The 17,665-nt window shown below is 47.0% G+C and overlaps 1 protein-coding gene across 3 annotated transcripts in view; it reads right to left on the bottom strand.

Moving 5' to 3' along the window:
• Nell1 (neural EGFL like 1) overlaps positions 1 to 17,665 on the bottom strand; it is an 839,869-nt gene that overhangs the window by 821,594 nt on the left and 610 nt on the right. For 2 of the 3 annotated variants that reach the window (XM_031386787.1, XM_031386789.1), the window contains exons 1-2: positions 10,635 to 11,157; positions 2,171 to 2,299 (exon numbers count right to left, since the gene is read on the bottom strand). In XM_031386787.1, the coding sequence (XP_031242647.1) occupies positions 2,171 to 2,299; positions 10,635 to 10,689 (184 nt within the window). In that variant the 5' untranslated portion in view covers positions 10,690 to 11,157. Of the gene's footprint in view, positions 1 to 2,170; positions 2,300 to 10,634; positions 11,158 to 17,665 lie in introns of those variants that run through there. The other variant, XM_031386788.1, reaches the window with a different exon arrangement.

Raw genomic sequence — 17,665 nt, 5'->3', positions numbered from 1 at the left:
GCTTTGAGGCTCATTGGAGTTGGTGCTGCTGGGTTCCCAGATGACTGCGGTGGGTGGCAGCCCCTTTCTTCTTCCCACTCCTTCCCCCTCTAAGCAGGAGTATGTAACTGCTATTCCACTTCTGCCTCCCTTATCTTTCGGAAGTAGTTTTTTTTTTTCCCCACCAGTTCCATGGGCCCACAAATGGAGGAAAATTCTGTCTCAAGTGTGTCTCATCGCACATGATTTAAATTAAGAACAAGGTTTGGGAAGAGATTCGAGACTGTGCACTGAGACTTCAAGCATTAAAACTGTTGAAGGATAGGGGTGAGATGGTTGTATTTTGCATGTAAGACTGACATGAATCTTTGGGAAGTACTGGATGAAATCTGCAGAACAATGCTTCCCCAAAGCAGTCAATCCCCAGAACCTATAAATACGCCATCTTAAGAGATAAAAGAGCCTTTGCAGATATAATAAGACATTGGCTGGAGATAAAAGGGCATCCTGGGCTATCCGGGTAGGTATGGTATAGCCAGTCACAGAGTCCAGGATATAGGAAAATGTCTCACCCAATTCCCAAAATTGAGTTTCTCTTCCCACCAAGGACGCTAAAAATCCCCACCTGGAAGACATCCTAGAGGCAAATGCCAACACAGAGAACGAACAGGTTCCAGAGAAGTCCCGCCCATGGGCTCTGCCATGGAATGAATGACCCCGAAGAATAAGCAAAAACCTCTTCTGGGGTCCACTGGGCAGAGAAATCTTAATCAGACCGAAAAGGCTCATTAACGACTTACTACATGCTGCGCACAATAGCTGGCTCTAAAGATCTAGAACTATCTAGATAGGTAGGAACCCTGTCCTCATGGAGCTCACAGAGCACCCAAGTTTTCTTAGCAGAGAATGGCAGGGACTCTCGCTTTCCACGAGGCAAAAGGGAAAGCAACCGGGTGACCCAGTCTTTTAGCCACACCAGCTTAAGTAGTTCACCAAATGTCTAAGTTATGAAGTGGAATTCACCTACCTATAGTTCTGCTACAAGTCATGATTCGACTTCTTACGTATCACTAACAATTGCTAGCTATTCACAAGGTGAAAATCTTAAATCACACCTAATAATATCCATTCCATGATTATAAATTAACCCTGTCATTTGTGTTGCATATTATACGTTCCCTATAGATTTGTGTTTTAAGTTGCCCAGAGTGGCCAGACTTCCATCTCTTCTGACCCCAGGCTTTCCTTTCAGATTTCAAGTCCCTGCTGACCTGCCATGTTTCCCAGGTGGCCTTTCTCTGGTGACCACTGTCTCTCACCCAAACTGAACAGACCTGTCTGCATTACCCTGGCCTGGCAGTCTAGACTTCCCCTTTATGGACAAGTAAAGCCACTTTGATTCAACAACAATTTGTGGAATTTGCTGATTTCTGCACTGTATTTTAGGGCAGGGGCTGCATGTATCTTCTTTACTCTCGGCATTCTATATAGTACACAGAAGAATTCTAAAACAATGCCAGTGTTCACTAAACAAGAACTATACATCAAGCATTGTTACAAAGGCCCCATTAGGGAGGTGCTGCAGAGATCTGTCATCTAGATGAGGATACCAAGGCACGGAGAAGCTAAGTCCCACAGGCCATAGTGGCAAAGCTGGAAGGCAGTTCCAATCAGTGGGACTGCAGAGCCCAAGCTTTGAAGCACTATTCTATCTTAGCTTTAGAAAGGCTTGTTAGATGTGTGTAGTCAGGTGTATAGTTGGCAGAGCTGAGGAAGCTGTACTCAAAGAGAATGTAGCCATGGGCACGCTCTTCCCATAGATAAGACAGATGTAGAAACATCAGAGATAGAAACAATCATGAGATAAATGATCTGTAAGCCAAACATGACTGAGCAGCAGCTTTCAAAAGTTCTGCAATTTAATTCCACTACAGGTCCCCAACAAAGTCCTTGGGTGAACATTTTACTGTCAAAGCAAGTATCTTTCCACTGCACCTCCACATACCTCTGCTTGCTCTCAGAACACTCCCTGCTTATCACACACTTCAGGATAACAATGCAAGAAAAGCAGCAAAGGTGATCCCAAACCAGGAGGGTAGACCAACTCCTCCTCTCCTACCCTGACCCCATGCAAAAAAAAAAAAAAAAAAAAAAAAAAAAAAAAAAAAAAAAAAAAGGCATATGTTTTTACCTTGAAATAGAAATGCTTTACTGGCATTGTGTAGTCCAGACACCTGAGTGACTCCCAAGGTGGTGTTCACAAGGTCAAGCTCTGTGATGATGTCCATCTGAAGGTCAGGGTCCATCCCAAAGCCCAACACTAGGGAGAAACAGATTCATGTTGGTTTAGCGGGAAGCAATACATATAGAACAGATTACAGAGGTGGGGGAAGGGGGGCAGGTTTCAGCCGAGACAGTTAGGTGTGCTAGGGAACTGTGCAAAGAAAATCAGAGAAGTCACTCTACCCTACAACCCCTCCCAGAGCTCTCAGTTTCTTTGTACCCTGCCCAGACCCACTCCATTATAGATGGCTAACCCCACACGGAAACGCTCTGGGGCCAAATAAGCTTCAGAATTCAGGACATGACGCAGGTTAAAAAGGAAATATGGCCTACATGGTATGTTTTATGTAACACTCAGCAAAGTCAATGGCCTACAATCAAATTCTAGGGTGTTTCTGATGTGAAAAAAAAAATGTGCTGTTTTCTCCTAATTAAAACAATGATTGATTTAAGTAGCCCAATATCCCTTCAGGTCACATTTTGTCACCAGATGAACTCAACTCAGGACAGTTTTGCTGTCTGCTGAGTTATGAAGAAATTTTGGATCTCTAGACTTTGGGGTGTGAGGATGGGGGTAGTGGGTGCAGGACTGTGGTGCTGGCATACCTGCCTCAGACACAGACACAACGGGCAAACCCTGCAGTGACCCCCATCACCCAGAAATCACCACCTGCATGCAATACACAGGAAGGAATCAGAGAGAGGCCTGCTGCCCCTACTGGAGAACAGTGGCAGGTTCAGATTAACTGGTGTATATGTCCCTCCAAAGATTCCTGAATAGAAAGGAGATGCCCTGACCCTTCTTACTATGGAAGAAATGTGGCTGAATCCCCTGTCTGGGAACGATAGATTCCCCACCCCCCTCCGAGGGTGTCTCTTACCCAGAGAGTGTTCTGTGGAATGACACATTCACAACTGCAAAGTGATTTCCAATTACATGTATTAATAAGGCTACAGATCACTCTGTGGGACTTTGTTTGAAGCCATTCATGAAGGCTCTGCTTAGCGCCACTTAGCATCTCAATAGTGGGTTCTGATTGCTCGGTTGGAAATGTTTTAATCAGCAACAGCTGTCAACTTCCCCCTGATGGCAAATGCAGTCACCCAGGCGGGATTCAGAGAGCAGGCACCCCATTTGTCCCACGGAGTCTCAGTGAATATTCATCAGGACTTCCTAGGCCCCCACAGCCTCACCTGCTCTCCTCCTACCCCTGCTGTCTCTATAGATTAGGGGAAGGGGATTCACCCTTCCCTTCCCTTTTTCCTATTAGGGAACAAAAACTGCAGCCATATCAGAAGGCCGGTCAGAAGGGGTGCTTCAGAGTTGAAACCGGTCATGAAAGGCAGAAACTAGGTTAAATGAAAGGCATGGTGCATTTAACTGCCTTCTTGGTTTTTGTCAGGCCCTGTCTAATACACACACACACACACACACACACACACACACACATCTTCTGAGCTGAGCGTGAAAATTTTCTCCTTGAAAGGCAACCAGTTACCTAATGACCCAAAGATAGCTCTCACATCCACTGTTTGAATTCATTTATCAGCACTTTGGGCATAGGGTCCCATGCAGCACATAGTAGGTACATGCATGTTGTGGGCACCAAGGACATTCTCATGACATATTCATTCCTGAGAGAGAAGAAACTAAGATGGTTTGGCAATAAATACCAGAAATTACGAGGATAGAAAAAAACTTAGATGGGGTAGGGAGCCTGACTAGGTTGTTTGGGGCTTTAAAAAAAAAAAAAAAAAATCAAGATGAACAGGGCCAGGCCTGAGGAAAAGCATGTCCACATGTAGATAACTGTGGGTGCAAGCCAGGAATATTATGGATTGTTCTAGAAACAGAGGAGAGATGGATAGACTGGCCTGTAGCAAAATGGGTTAGTGAGGTGGGAAGAGCTCAAAGGCAGGTGTTCTCCTATTCCCTTCCATTGATGTGGTAAGTTAGTATTCACACTCCCCCACTGACCCCATTGGAAGTCAAGGTAGGAACTGTGGAGGAACCTGTTTGCTATCTCACTCACTGGCACCCTGGCAGATGCATGACTGATGCAGCTTTCTGAAACAGCCCAGGACCACCTACCCAGAGTGGGCTGGGTCCTCCTACATCAATTAACAATCATGACCATCCTTCATGATTGGATGAAGGAAGAAAGGCCCACAGAGCAACCTGATAAAGAAAGCTACTCAGTACGTCACTGTCGTCAAGGTCTGTGAGCTGGCTCAGAGGCGAAGGCACATGCCAACAAGTCTGACCACCTGAGTCTGATCCTCATCACCCACATGGTGGAAAGAGAGAAACCACTCCCCCCAAGCTGTCCTCTGACTTTCAAACGTGTGCCATGACCAGCATCTCCTTATGACCTCGCCCCACATACACAATATGTAAATATGTAACTTTAAAAACAAATTTTAAAGCCTCTCTTTGCAGGTGACTCTCCTCTCAGTAGACAGTGCTAACTAGAGACTGTGGGCGCCAGGTTATAAAAGGCCTTGGGAACTTTGGCAAGGACCTTGGCTATTATTCTGTTTCTAATAGGTGATCGTTGGAGCGCTGTGAAGTTTCTGCTCAAGGAAAGGATGGCTACACATGCTCTAATATATATTTCAAATATGGTCTATCTTTAAGCATCTACTTGTGTGCTGTTGCTCACACTACATACCAACTCCATTCACAGTGCCTGCTCTGAGCAAAGTAAAGCAGGGCAAGAAACCCTTCTGGAATGCTAGGGCAGTAAGGGGGAAGTGGGTGGATGGGTGGGGGAGCATCCTCATAGAAGCTGAGTAAGGGGGCATAGGATAGGGGGTTTGCAGAGGGAACACCGGGAAAGGGAATAACATTTGAAATGTAAAAAAAAAAAAAACAAACAAAATATCCTATTTTAAAAAGTAGTGTAATACATGGTTATCAACAGAACTAATAAAAGATCATGTTGTATGATAAAAAAAATAAAAATACCCTTCTGTCTTCCTGAGTCACAAGCCCCATGAGGCTGCTGTCAGGACTTGTGAGTTTAGATGCCAGCAGCTCTGTGATCACCTTGAACAGACAGGAAGGGAACTAATATTTCAATTTGATCTATACTGTTCTGATCCTATACTGCACAAATTAAATCAAAGATAATCTCAAAGGACCTGCAAGCTGGTCTTTCTCTGGCCAGGAACTTGGTAAATGGCTGGTACATGTCCTCTTAGCCAGACATGAAGAGATGATAGAGGCATCTCTCTTGCCCCTCCCACAGGACCTGGGATTTGACAGGCTCTTAATTCAGAATGGGGTTATTTACATAATGTAGGGGTCTATGGTACTCACTGTGGTAGGTATGGCCTCAGAGCAATCAGATGACCATGAAAAGACAAAGGGCAGGTGAGTCAAGAAAATGGAGCTTCCTAGCTAGGCTTACTATTGCTGTGCTAAAACACTATTTCCAAAACTAACTTGAGGGAAAAAGGGTTTATTTGGCTTACACTTCATTGAAGCAAGTTACAGCAGAAACCTGGAAACAAGAACCATAGACAAAGAACAAAGAACAAGAACAAAGGCCATAGAGGGGTGCTCCTTACTGGCTTGCTCCTTATGGCTCGAAGACAGACCCTCCCCCATCAATCACTAATTAAGAAAATGTCCTACAGGCTTGTATGCTTACAGCCTGATCTCATAGAAGCATTTTCTCAACTGAGGTTCCCTTCTTTCAAATGACTACAGATTGACATAACTACAGCCAGCACAATGGTTGCCTGAACTAGTAGCCTCAAATCTTTACCCATCTCACATCCACCCTCTATGTTGCATGCCTTCACAGTTCTTTCTACTGGAGTGCATGAAGGCACCTCTTCCTCTGTTCTGAACTCAGCTAAGTCCCCTGTCTTGGCTACTGGGGCAATCAGTGGCACTGCTTACAAAAGCAGGGGCTTAAATGTGCTCACCATGGTGGGACTTCATCATCATGATGAGATCATAGTTCTGGGAATGGACCCCTGGTCCATGAGGACAGTGTACACAGAGATCAGACAACTCACCTGAATGTGAAGTGATGGTCAACTGGACCCTGCCTAGATAAGACAACACCAGACCAAGCTACATGCATCTGAACACTATAACTGTTACTTTAAGTCACGACTTGGGAGGGAGCTTGCTGTGCAACAGATAATCAATGCAGAAACTGAAGACCCACTAAGATTCAATTTGAAAATACACAAGTCTCTCAGCCTAGGAGGTATGCAATACAATACACCTAACAGACCCTGTGGACTTAATAAAATACCATTATAACATCCTCAAGTCCCTACCCTTAAATGAGAACACAGTGTGCTCAATCCAGGACATAGTATGAAAACACAAATCCTCCATCACTGAGAAGCATCGCTCCTGAGCACCTGTTTGGTCATCCATAGGAAGGACGGTGACACCTGAGGTGTGGGAGATGAGCTCACAAACAGGCTCAAGCTACATGCAGTAGATACTCAGCTGGGGTTTCATTCACATGCTTCTCATAAGACTAACTCTCCAGGCCATTCCAGCCTTGATCCTATTCTCCACAGAACTTAAAGAAGCTCGGTGGCTCTCCGCACTGCCCTGACTGTTTCGCTCTTTATATGAAGACACACCATACAAACAGAAAAAAGAAACCAATTAGGCTTCCAGATGCAGTTTTGTCCTCTCCCTTTAATTAGTCCCTTTCAGGACTGACGCTGATAGAATAACACATTGCACATGGCATAGGGAATCAGGAAACCCATTAATAAGGAGCCATCTACGTGACCCCTCCTGAACCTTGCATCATGTGAGATGCTGGCTCCATCAAACATGTTTTATTTCCGAGCTTCTGTCTCCTGGCCATGCAGCCAGCTCCTGCCATTTCCTAGGAAACTCTATTAAAGTTCTCTACTTTTGACATAACAGCTCTACAAATGGCTAAAAGTGGGCATTAGAATTAAGCAGAATAAAAAGCTCCTGGGGAGAGGATATTTTCAGAGACTGGAAAGCAGCCATGAACATGACAGAGGCACTTGAGGTCTGATCCGGTATTCAGAACTCACTTGAGCTGGGGTACCTGCTGTTGCCCATGCCACTGCTGGCTGATCCTCAGCCCTGGCCAAGAAGAGAGCCAGCCCAAAGCCCTTCAGTTTGCCTTTGACAATCCAAGCAGATTGTCAATCCTGGCCTGGCTCTCTTCAGATCTAATCCACCTCATGGATGCAGAGCAAAGTGACACTGGAAAGAGACTCTACAACCTCCTCTAATAACAGGAGTGTATGGCCACTTAACCTCTTCTTAATACCCTGAAAAGTGATGTTCTTGAAGAATATACCTTATACTTCTACAAGTTGGCACACGCTTGACAGGGTTGGGACAGGGGAGGCTCAATGCTGAACTACCTGGGAATTGCTTCAAATAGAAAAATCTCTCCTTTCCAGCAGGTTGCAGCAGGAGACACTGAGTGGGTACCTGGGGGTATTGATATTTTGGGTACACCCTTCATTCTCTACCCTGGTGACAACCTCCCTCCCCCCCAAAAAGAACCCTAGAAAGCAAGGAAGGCTTAAGCACTGAGCTCGTACTACTGACATTTCCAAGCTACAGGAGAAAACTTGTGGATGAAGGATGATCTTACAGATGTTACTCTGACCATCCATCTACCCCAATGTACCTGGAAAGCCCAGAATGGAAGAACTCACTCATCCCCACCCCACCCCCATCACCACTCTGTGCTCCAGAGGTTCTCTGGGCCAGAGTGATGTGAGCAGCTTTCTCATAACACCTGCCTCTTGACAGTTGCGTGTGAAGCTACCCCTGCACTGCAGTCTTGCTTTAATTAAAATGTGCCTGATAGCATCTATTCATTTCCATTAAAAGCTGGTGATATCTGAGCAGCTAAGTGGGCCACATGTTTACTTCATCTAGGGCTGGTAATGTCCCAGACAACAATTGTCTCACTTGACAAACAAACTCTCCAAGCAGCTGTTTGGATCCTGATACGGTAATCATCAGTCGGCCTTCTTCACAACCTAAAGATGAATGTGGGGGATGGGGGTGGGGCTTCCCGTGCAAAACCAAAGACCCTGCTTCCAGAAACCAAACACAATGCTCCCTCAGGCTACAATAAATAAACTGCAAACCTACAAGCCATAATTTCTTCCATTTCTTTAATTCTTCCAACAATTTATGTATGAAAAATATGCAGCCTCAGGCAATCAAGTAATTGCTACCAGGAAGCACAAGGGGTGGCCTTGCACCATGCTTGGTGACAGGTTGGGGAGCTGTTGCATCTTAGGTCCATTCTGTCTTTGTCCGGTGGTTTTTGGGGGGCCTCACTGCATTCCACTTTATTCCTCCAAAGCCCTCAAGACACGACTCACACAACTCACTGCCTGGGCAAAGCCTTACAGGTGATCAGCCATCTCTCTCCACCGTGTAACCAGACCTAACCAGACCTTCCCTCCCCTGACACCAACTTCTCACAGCCGTCCTCGCCTCCTCCCACATCACAGGGTGTAACAAGAATGCTTTCTGGTTTCTACCAAGATTCTCACTCAGCAAAGCTGTAAGTTCTTCAGTCAGTGTTTCTCTCTCTCTCTCTCTCTCTCTCTCTCTCTCTCTCTCTCTCTCTCTCTCTCTCTCTGTGTGTGTGTGTGTGTGTGTGTGTGTGTGTGTGTGTGTAGCACCACCTTATATGCCACACATTGTTGTTCACGATGTAAAAGGGGGCTGGGATTGTAGGGAGGAGGGAAGACCTTACATCAGAATCTGAAGTATAGTGGAAACTCAGTCTGCAGCGACATGAGCAGTTTTTGGCAACTTTTCAAAGGAGTAATGAAAACAAAGGATGTAAGCACTTGGGTCATAATATGGAATGATATGGAATGGCCATCAGGCTGCTTCTTCGCCATCTGTCTTCTCCCTGTCTTCCCTTACTCTGTAGGAGGTCCCCAGCAACAGTCTCCTCCTCCCCACGGGTAGCCCAGCAGCACCCGTAGGCCCCTTCCTCATCTTCCTGGAGCTAGTTCTAGTTGCAAGAAGCAACTGCAGTAAGCGCCTTGGGTCTACTGGCTGCCAAGGGAGTTCCGGAAAGACACTGAGGTTCTTTTGTCCCTAGAGAAATGTTTCCCTGTCTCTCTAGCATTAAGCAAAGGAATGGCTTAGTCCACTTCGGTCCTGGGAAGTAAGGAAAGCCGGTCTAGAAGCTCCCAGACCCCTAACTGCCTGCCGAATGGGGGAGCCTGGGGCGCAAGGGGAGGGAACTTTTTAAGTCAACTAAAGAGGGGGTGTGTTCCTCGGTCCTCTAAAGGTAAACCGACTGTCTGCCTTGGGAAGGAGACCGAACCTCTAGAGGGGTATATGAAGGTAGTGAAGGGGACTGGGAATGGCTATGCGTCCATTCTAGGGATCAGAAGTCTGTGAGCAATGAGTCTGATGTCTAGCTACCAGGAACTATCTCTTCCCCTCTCTGCCTTGTTGGTCTGCTTCCTGCCCCTCCAAACCCCGCCCCTGCCTCCTGACAACTACTGCAAGCTTGGTGAAGTAGGCTACACACTCGAACCCCAGGGACCTAGAGTCAGGGAACCCGGTGGAAGAGGAAAGAGGAGAGTGCGCTTCAGAGTCCTCACAATTGCACCTCCAGCAGGCAGATCCTAGTAGGGACTTGGCCATTAGGCCACTTTCCTTGGCCCCGGGTCCCGCCCCACAATCTTTGATGGTAACAGGAGAAACACGGTTTAGGGGCTGAGAAAAATCTCCGGTCGTCTCCACTGGTCCAATTTACCTCCTAATAACTGTTCGCTCAGTTGTTTGAGCGGGGAGCTGATAGAGACCACTCCTGGAGTTCCCCTCCGGGAACCAAGTAGGAGCCACGGAAGATCTCACGAGTCCGGCTTTCCTCGCAGCCCTCTCTCGTGCGGCGTCTGGCTCCCCCGGCCCTGGCCGCGCCTGCCTGCCTGCCGCACGCGCTCCCTCTGCGGGTGGAACTCCCGCGGCTCGGGGATACCCTTGGCCACCGCACCCTGCAAGTTGAAGGATGTAGGGATCTCTGGCCGCGCTGCAACGGGTTCTGACTCCCCAGAACCGGGAAGCTGCTTGCTAGCCACACAAGGGTGCGACCACTCGGCCGCACCCCGCACACTAAATGCCCGCATCTGCGTCCCCGGGAAGGAGGACGCTCGCCGGGGCATCTTTTCTAGCGCTTTTACCCCGAGCTGTGCTGGGCGATCAGAGACCCAAGCGCTCTGCAGCCCTTCTCTAGCCCGTCAGAGCTAGGTTCCGCGTCTCTCCTGGCCAGAGTAATCCCGGGTTACAGTAGCCGGGAATAGCACTATCATCACCACCACCTTCCCCCATATCTTTCATAACGCCCAGCCTTGCTTACCTGTCCTGGCGGTGCACACACAGAACCACAAAACTAAAATCACATCCATCGGCATCGCTCCGGAGGCCCCCGCCAAGCAGGGCGCACTAACGCCAGGGAGAAACCAATGCTTCAGAAAGCCGCGGCTCTGTGGGCTCGAAGCCGCCAAACTTACTGGCGGGCGGCAAGGGAGGTGGCTCGGCTGCGCCGGGTGCTGCGCTCGGGGATCGCGCCGGGGAAGGCAACCCCAGCTGCCCCGCCCCCAGCCCACCCCCCACCGCGGGTGGCAGTGGCACGGGGCTAGGGCCCTGAACCCCTCTGCGGCTGCGCTCCCCCTGAGCTAGGGCGGGAGCGCGGGTCTCTGCCACTCCCGCAGGTTGCCCTGGGTGCCTGTGCGGATCCCGCTCGCCTCCTGGGCTCCCGAGCTGCAAGGATCCCGGCTACCCAGGCCTCACGGCTTCACGCCCCCGCCTCTGCCACTGCGCCGCGCTGCGGGCTGCCCAAGTTGCAACAGTTCATCCGGGCCGGGTCCGAAGCAGCCTAGCCTGCGTGCGTGGGTTTTATTCCCTAGGGGAACCAGACCTAGGCGGTGTCTCGAAGTACTCCCAGCCCCTCCTTGGGAAACAACTACTACCGATTCGCTCCAGCAAGTGGGTGGGGAGGAGCAGGTACGAAGGCGGGGACAGGAGACGGGTGATGCCTGAGTCCCCAACCGCCACCTGTACTTGCTGTTTAGTCCCAGCCAAAGGCACTTGTGACTGGATACTAGCTTTTAGGAGTGCTGCTGGTGGAGGGTGTAAGTCCCTGAGCTTAGAGCAATCTATGGTTGGAATTTAAGAAGTGTTTGCAAGCTTCTCCTACAGGCCAAATGCTGACACATGGGGGAAGTTCTAAACCTTTTTTTTTTTTTTTTTTTTTTTTTTTTTTTTTTTTTTTGTCTCTTGTGTGACTTTCTGGATGGTTTTCTCTCTGGGCCTCTCTCCCTCCTTTCCTTGGATACCCCTACTGGAACACCATTCTGTACAGAGAAAAGCTGGGCTTTGCTGGCGACCAGTGGACAAGCAGAGGAGTCTCTCCTGTCTAGAGTACCCTCTGTTACTGGAACTACCCTGCTAGAGTCCCTGTGTGCCTCAGTCTATCTAGGAGTGATGCAGTAGCAGATCCTGAAAGGTCGGTACCTCTGGCCTACATGTTCATGTCATGTAACTCGAAGCCTCCTGCACCCCAGCTTGTCCTGTGGCTCTATCCATGGCTCCAGCTTCCCCTAACGTCCAATACTACTCTGAGATACTTAAACCCATAACATCCACCGGGATCCCAGAGGAAAGAGTTCAACAAAAGAGCCCTGCTTCCTTTCCAGGGTTTCTCTCTGGCATTTGCACATCCTCCATGTTCCCAGGGACTTAACTTCACATACTTTTGACCCCAGGAGTCACCAATTTAGCCACATCTATGAAGAGGAAAGATCTTACCTACATGTCCCTCTGACCTTTGTCCTATGTTTCAGGACATTCTGTATACATCCCCTTGTCCATTTATTTCACATACAACCTTCCTGGACAGATGAAGAAAGGAACCAGGAAAGTTAAGTCAGCTTGAGAAGTGCCCACTGCAACGCAGTTGAACCAGACTGTTACAGAGTGGATGTCATGGCTCAACTCTCCAGTTTTTAAGGGTGTGTGTGTGTGTGTGTGTGTGTGTGTGTGTGCCCTTGGAGTACAGAAGAGGATGTTGGATGCCCTGCTGCTGGAATTACAGGCTATTGTGACATGTATCCTGGATCTTTGTGTCAACTAAACCATATCTCCACTCCCAAATATTTTATTTGCTATGTATCTGAAGGTAGCCTTGAACCTTGATTCTTCTGTCCCTTCACCTCCTAAGTGCTAGGGTTATAGGTCTGGGCCACCACATTTAGTTTATGTAGTGTTGGGGATGGAATCCACACCTGGTACATTCTGGGCAAGCATTCTACCAACTAAACTGTCTCCACAGCTCTTTACTCTCCAACATTCTCAAAATTCAACTTGGCCCCAGAGCAGACTCTTACTCCTCTGTCTTCATTAGAGTCCGGGCTTTCCTTCCCTCCTGGAGCATGCTGCACTTAATGCCAACATTAAAATACACACACACACACATACACACACACACACACACACACACACACACACACTTTGCAGAAAATTAGATTTCCCATGTTTCACTGGACCTCCTAATGCTGCCTATATTGTGAGAACCATGTCCCACCCCCAACTCTCCCTCAACATAAATACACTTCTAATGCCTTTAGGGGCTCTGAAGTGCTCTTCCCTAGTCCCCTTTCTTGATCTCAGAAACCCCAGAAGCCCTAAGAGGCATAGTGGTCCTAGCAGGGGACTTGCATCTTTTGAACCCTAATCTTCAAGACTGTGTAGCTGGTCCTGTGGGATGAGGGTTTCAGCATGTTCCATTTAAAAAATTAAGTGAGACATATGTTCTGTCCTAGCTCTGCAGCTTCGCATCCATTAGCAGTAACAAGAGTTAATTTCAACAAGCTCATAAATCTTCCCTAGATAACTAAGTACCTCAATCTCCTCAGGTAAGTACACTCTTTCTTGAGTCTGAGTCGGGGCGGGAGGAATAGATCTGTTGGTCCAACAGAGAATAGGCCCAGTGAATTTCTATTGGCATATATTCCATTTCTGTGAAATCTCCAGAAAAACAAATGTATAGGCACAGGAAGTTGATGAGTGGTTGCCTCTAGATGATGAGTAAGGAGGATCTGGAGATCGATGGCTAAAGAATGTAGGGTTTACTTTGGGGCCATAAAATCGTCTAGATTTGATAGGTGTATGACTCTCATAGATATCACAATATATGAAAAACCATTGAATTTTGTATTTTGGTAAATCATGTGGTATGTGAACTATATATTTTGGAAATTTCCTTAATGATGTCTGTAATGATGACCAAGTAAGATTTTGTTTGTTTGTTTGTTTGTTTTTTGTTTGTTTGTTTCTGGGTTCTCCCTTTGCCCAAACTTGTTTCCTGACAACTTCTAAGAGAAAGCACTAGCCTTCACTACACGACCCAATCAAATAACCCATGGCTACCCTCAACTACCCATGAAGGTATCTACATGTAAACCATAAAACCCTGCCAGAATTTGTGAGGAAAGGTAGTTTTCTCAGCAGCCCCAGGGTTCCCAACTCTCCAGTCCATTCATATCTCTTTCTGGCTATCCTCGTTGCCTCCATACTTGCCCTTTACAAGTCAGTCACCCCATAAAGGTCACAGTCTGCTTCCCAAACTGTATGAAATTCTATTGGTATAGTGAAGACACTACACGCTTTGGTTGCAGGGCATAAAGAAATTAAACAGGAATGGAGCCAGTTTTTGTCCTGCCTGAGAGCTAAGATTTCATAGTGCTGGAATGTACCCTGCAGGGTACTAGAAGAGCATCGTCATCAATGGTCTTACATGGCTGTGATTCCTGCATGTTATACCACCTGTCAGTCAGACACGAGGTGTGCATTGATTGGTACAACACTAGCATGACTGCTAAAGGGGTAACCAGCCATTTTTTTTAAGGTAATTGTCAAATCATATTCTCTTGTCTGCAAATCCTGCAGCAGCCACTGTGTTCTATAACAATCCAACTATCTTTCGGGACCCCCTCGAAACTCAGCTTCCTACCTCTCTTTCCCCTTGCCCCTCCACTCAGTCTAAGTGGGTTTTCTTGCTGTTCTTCTCTGCGCTTGGCTGTCTTCCTATCTGGAACATTATATCCATCAACCTTTGAGTATTTCACTTTGAACATGACTCTTGGATCTCTGCTGAAAAGTCAGCTCCCTAGGCAGGGGCTGCCTAGAGCAGTATCTCCCCTGTTGACTCCCCAGGGCTCTCAGCTTCATTTTCTTCCCACATGTCTGATTACCATAAATATTATTTATACATTTACTTGTGTGTTCACTATCTCCCCAAATATAATTCCAGTGCTCTGTAAGTAGGAGGCTTGTCTTTCTGGCTCGTCTCAATTTCTTTCCACCAGAGCAGTGCCTGGCACATTTTAGAGGTTTGATAATTATTTATTGAATGAATGAACCAACACATGTGCCAGGGAAACCTGGTTTTTCCTATTGGCAGTCATCAAGGACACAACCAAACTGCCTTGTCCTGTTAGCCTCTAGGGGATACTCCAAGCTGACTTCCTTTCAGACAGTGGATCCCACAGAGTGAGGAGGAGTAAGGAGAAGTCATTGGTCAGGATTCACACTCAGTCCACAACTAGGGGGAGATCCAAGTTTGAGAAACAATCCACCACTTTTGATGCCTTCTAAGCTCCCTTTTTGTTCAAACAGCCTTAGAATGTCTTCACACTAGAGATATGTGATAAATGTCCTTATAAAATGAGAGAAAGTAAAGAGCTAAAGTGATAGCTTGGTTGTTAAAAGCACATACTGCTCTGGCAGAGGACCTGATTTCAGTCCCCAGTACCCACATCAGATGGCTCACTGCTGCCTGTAACTCAACAGGAGATCCAACACCCTCTTCTGCCCTCCACAAGCACCCATACTCACATGCACATATCCACCATGCACAGACACACGTGCATTCACATAATTAAACTTTTTGATTTAAAAAAAACCTAAATAATAATTAAATAAATATTCAAACTTGGAGATGATGAGAGGTTGGTATCATCACACACTGGATTGTGCCTCCCACTCTGCCCCAAGGCATGTTCAATTCTCTAGCCCCTGGTACCTGAGAATGGAATCTTATTTAGAAATAGAGTCTCTGTGCATGTAATTAAGTTAAAGTGACATCATCAGAGAGAACCCAATCTAATATGACTGCCATGCTCTATGTTTCTGGAAAACAGACAAGAAGAAACACCAGAAAGAACAAGGAAAGATAGTGGCAGCTTCAGACTACATAGAACTGCAGAGGCTGGAAGGGGTGGGACAGAATCCTCCCAGAAGGGTTCAAAAAGAGCTCAGCCACTGCCCTTGGTTTCACAGTGACAGCTCTACTTTGAACTGTTTGGTTAGGACAGTCCTAGGAAACCAATAAAGTACCAATTTGCTGGCGGAGCCATGGAGGGGTAACAACACCCCAGCATCCTTCCCAGGCATGGTACTAAGTGCCCTAGAACCTGGAGAGCTGGTAAGAGAAGGTGCCTTTGGTTCTTGAAATGCTTGTGCATCCAAACAAGGGTTAAATTGATGTGCCTTCCTCTGCACCACTATTTCTATGTGAATATTTAGGCTCTGCTGGTGAAACATTTTAGTTTTTCTCTAATGAGTAGAATCAACTTCAATCACATCCAAATGAGAGGGACCTTTGTTCTGACTTAACTATTGCACCCAGTCATAAAGCTTCATTTTTAAAATAGAGCTAGCTATAGGTCAATGGGGAAAAATAGGAAAAAAAACCTACAGATAAACACAGGGATAAAGACAGCTCATGGTGCTTATGATGAAATTGTTCTAATCCATCACACCTTTGGTTGGTGGCTTAGTCCCTGTTTAGCTCTAGGAGTCTGGTTAGTTGATATCCTTGTCCTTCTTATGGGGTTGCAATTCTATTTAGCTCCTTCAGTCCTTCCCTAACTCTACATGGAGGGACCCATGGCTCCAGCTGCATATATAGCAGAGGATGGCCTTATCTGGCATCAATGGGAGAGGAGGATCTTGGTCCTGTGGAGATGCTAGGGCAGTGAGGCAGGAGTGGGTGGGTGGGTGGGTGGGTGGGTGTGTGTGTGGGGAAGCACCCTCATAGAGGCAGGGGGAGAGGAGATGGGACAAGGGGTTTTCAGAAGGGAAGCCTGGAAGGAGGACAACATTTGGAATGTAAATAAGTTAAATAACCAGTTAAGAAGGGAGCAGGGAATCCATCAAACCAGCAACCTCAGATGTAGGCTAGGCTTCTGAGGACACAATCAAGGTACACATACTTGAGTGTTGATGAGTGACAAGTAAGCAGGTACCGGTCAGTCTAACTGCTCAGGGACAAGCTGTTCCTCATCCAAGCTTTGGATCCATGGCCAAGGTGGACCATACTCAGCACACTTGCAACAGATTTACTCATGTGTTCCCCAAACAACCCAATTAGCAAATGGGATTATTATACATATTTTATAGACATGAAAGCAGCCATTGTCCAGGATGAAGCCAAGCTTTAAACTCAGGCAGGATGACTACAGGCATACACTGAATTATTAAACTATACCATGTGTCCTTGGATGAATCCTATGAATTCAATCTCCTTGTTGAGATCTTCAGAGACCTTAAGCAATCCACAAACCACAGCACTACTCCCTGACCCAGCTCTGAACCAATGGAGAAATTTTTTTTAAAAAAAATTTTCAACAGGAGGCCAAAACCTTCCCTCATTAATACAGGCGCAGTCCTGAGAGAGTACAGGCTTCTGTGAGAGCCCAGAGTGGACTGGCCATCTGCCCTACCTCCAGGCTGGACCTTCCCATGGCCATCTGCCCACCGAGCTGGATAGGCACAGAAAGCAAAGTAACCGCATCAAGAAAGAAAGGCCAAGGGTTTGCCTCCTTCCTCTGCATGGGATGGGAGAGTCAGAGTGGGTTTAAAATCCAGAAGTGTTCAAGAAAAAACACTCACCATGGGAACCAAGAGAGTAAGAAAGAGGTGGTCCACAGAATAGCAGTCCGCTGTCATTCAAACCATAGCCATAAGGGCTCTGCCTGTCATCTAGAGCTGTGCATGAAGCACTCACCCAGGCCTTCTTTTCTGAGCCTTAAACAACCCTTTATTTGTGTTAGAAGCACATTTACCACTATTCTTCAGGAAACCAAGGAGAAAGGCATGCTTTTCAGCTCACACTGAGTTAGGAGACTCACCCTATCTCACCAAGGTATAGACTTGAAGCTGGGTAGGGCTCCAGGCTCGAGCCATTGTCTGGCATGCATGAGGACCTGGGTTCATCTCCAGTACCACAAAATAAGATGTAAAACATAGGGATCATGCATAGCCCTCATGAGCAGGTCTGCCAACCCAAAGCAAGGGATAGCTATTGGAGCTGAGGGGGAAGCCGGG

The sequence above is a fragment of the Mastomys coucha genome, unplaced genomic scaffold (assembly GCF_008632895.1).
Source record: "Mastomys coucha isolate ucsf_1 unplaced genomic scaffold, UCSF_Mcou_1 pScaffold21, whole genome shotgun sequence".
Lineage (NCBI taxonomy): Eukaryota > Metazoa > Chordata > Mammalia > Rodentia > Muridae > Mastomys > Mastomys coucha.
The sequence above is the reverse complement of the archived record's forward strand: the minus strand, read 5'-3'. Positions and strand labels throughout refer to the sequence as shown.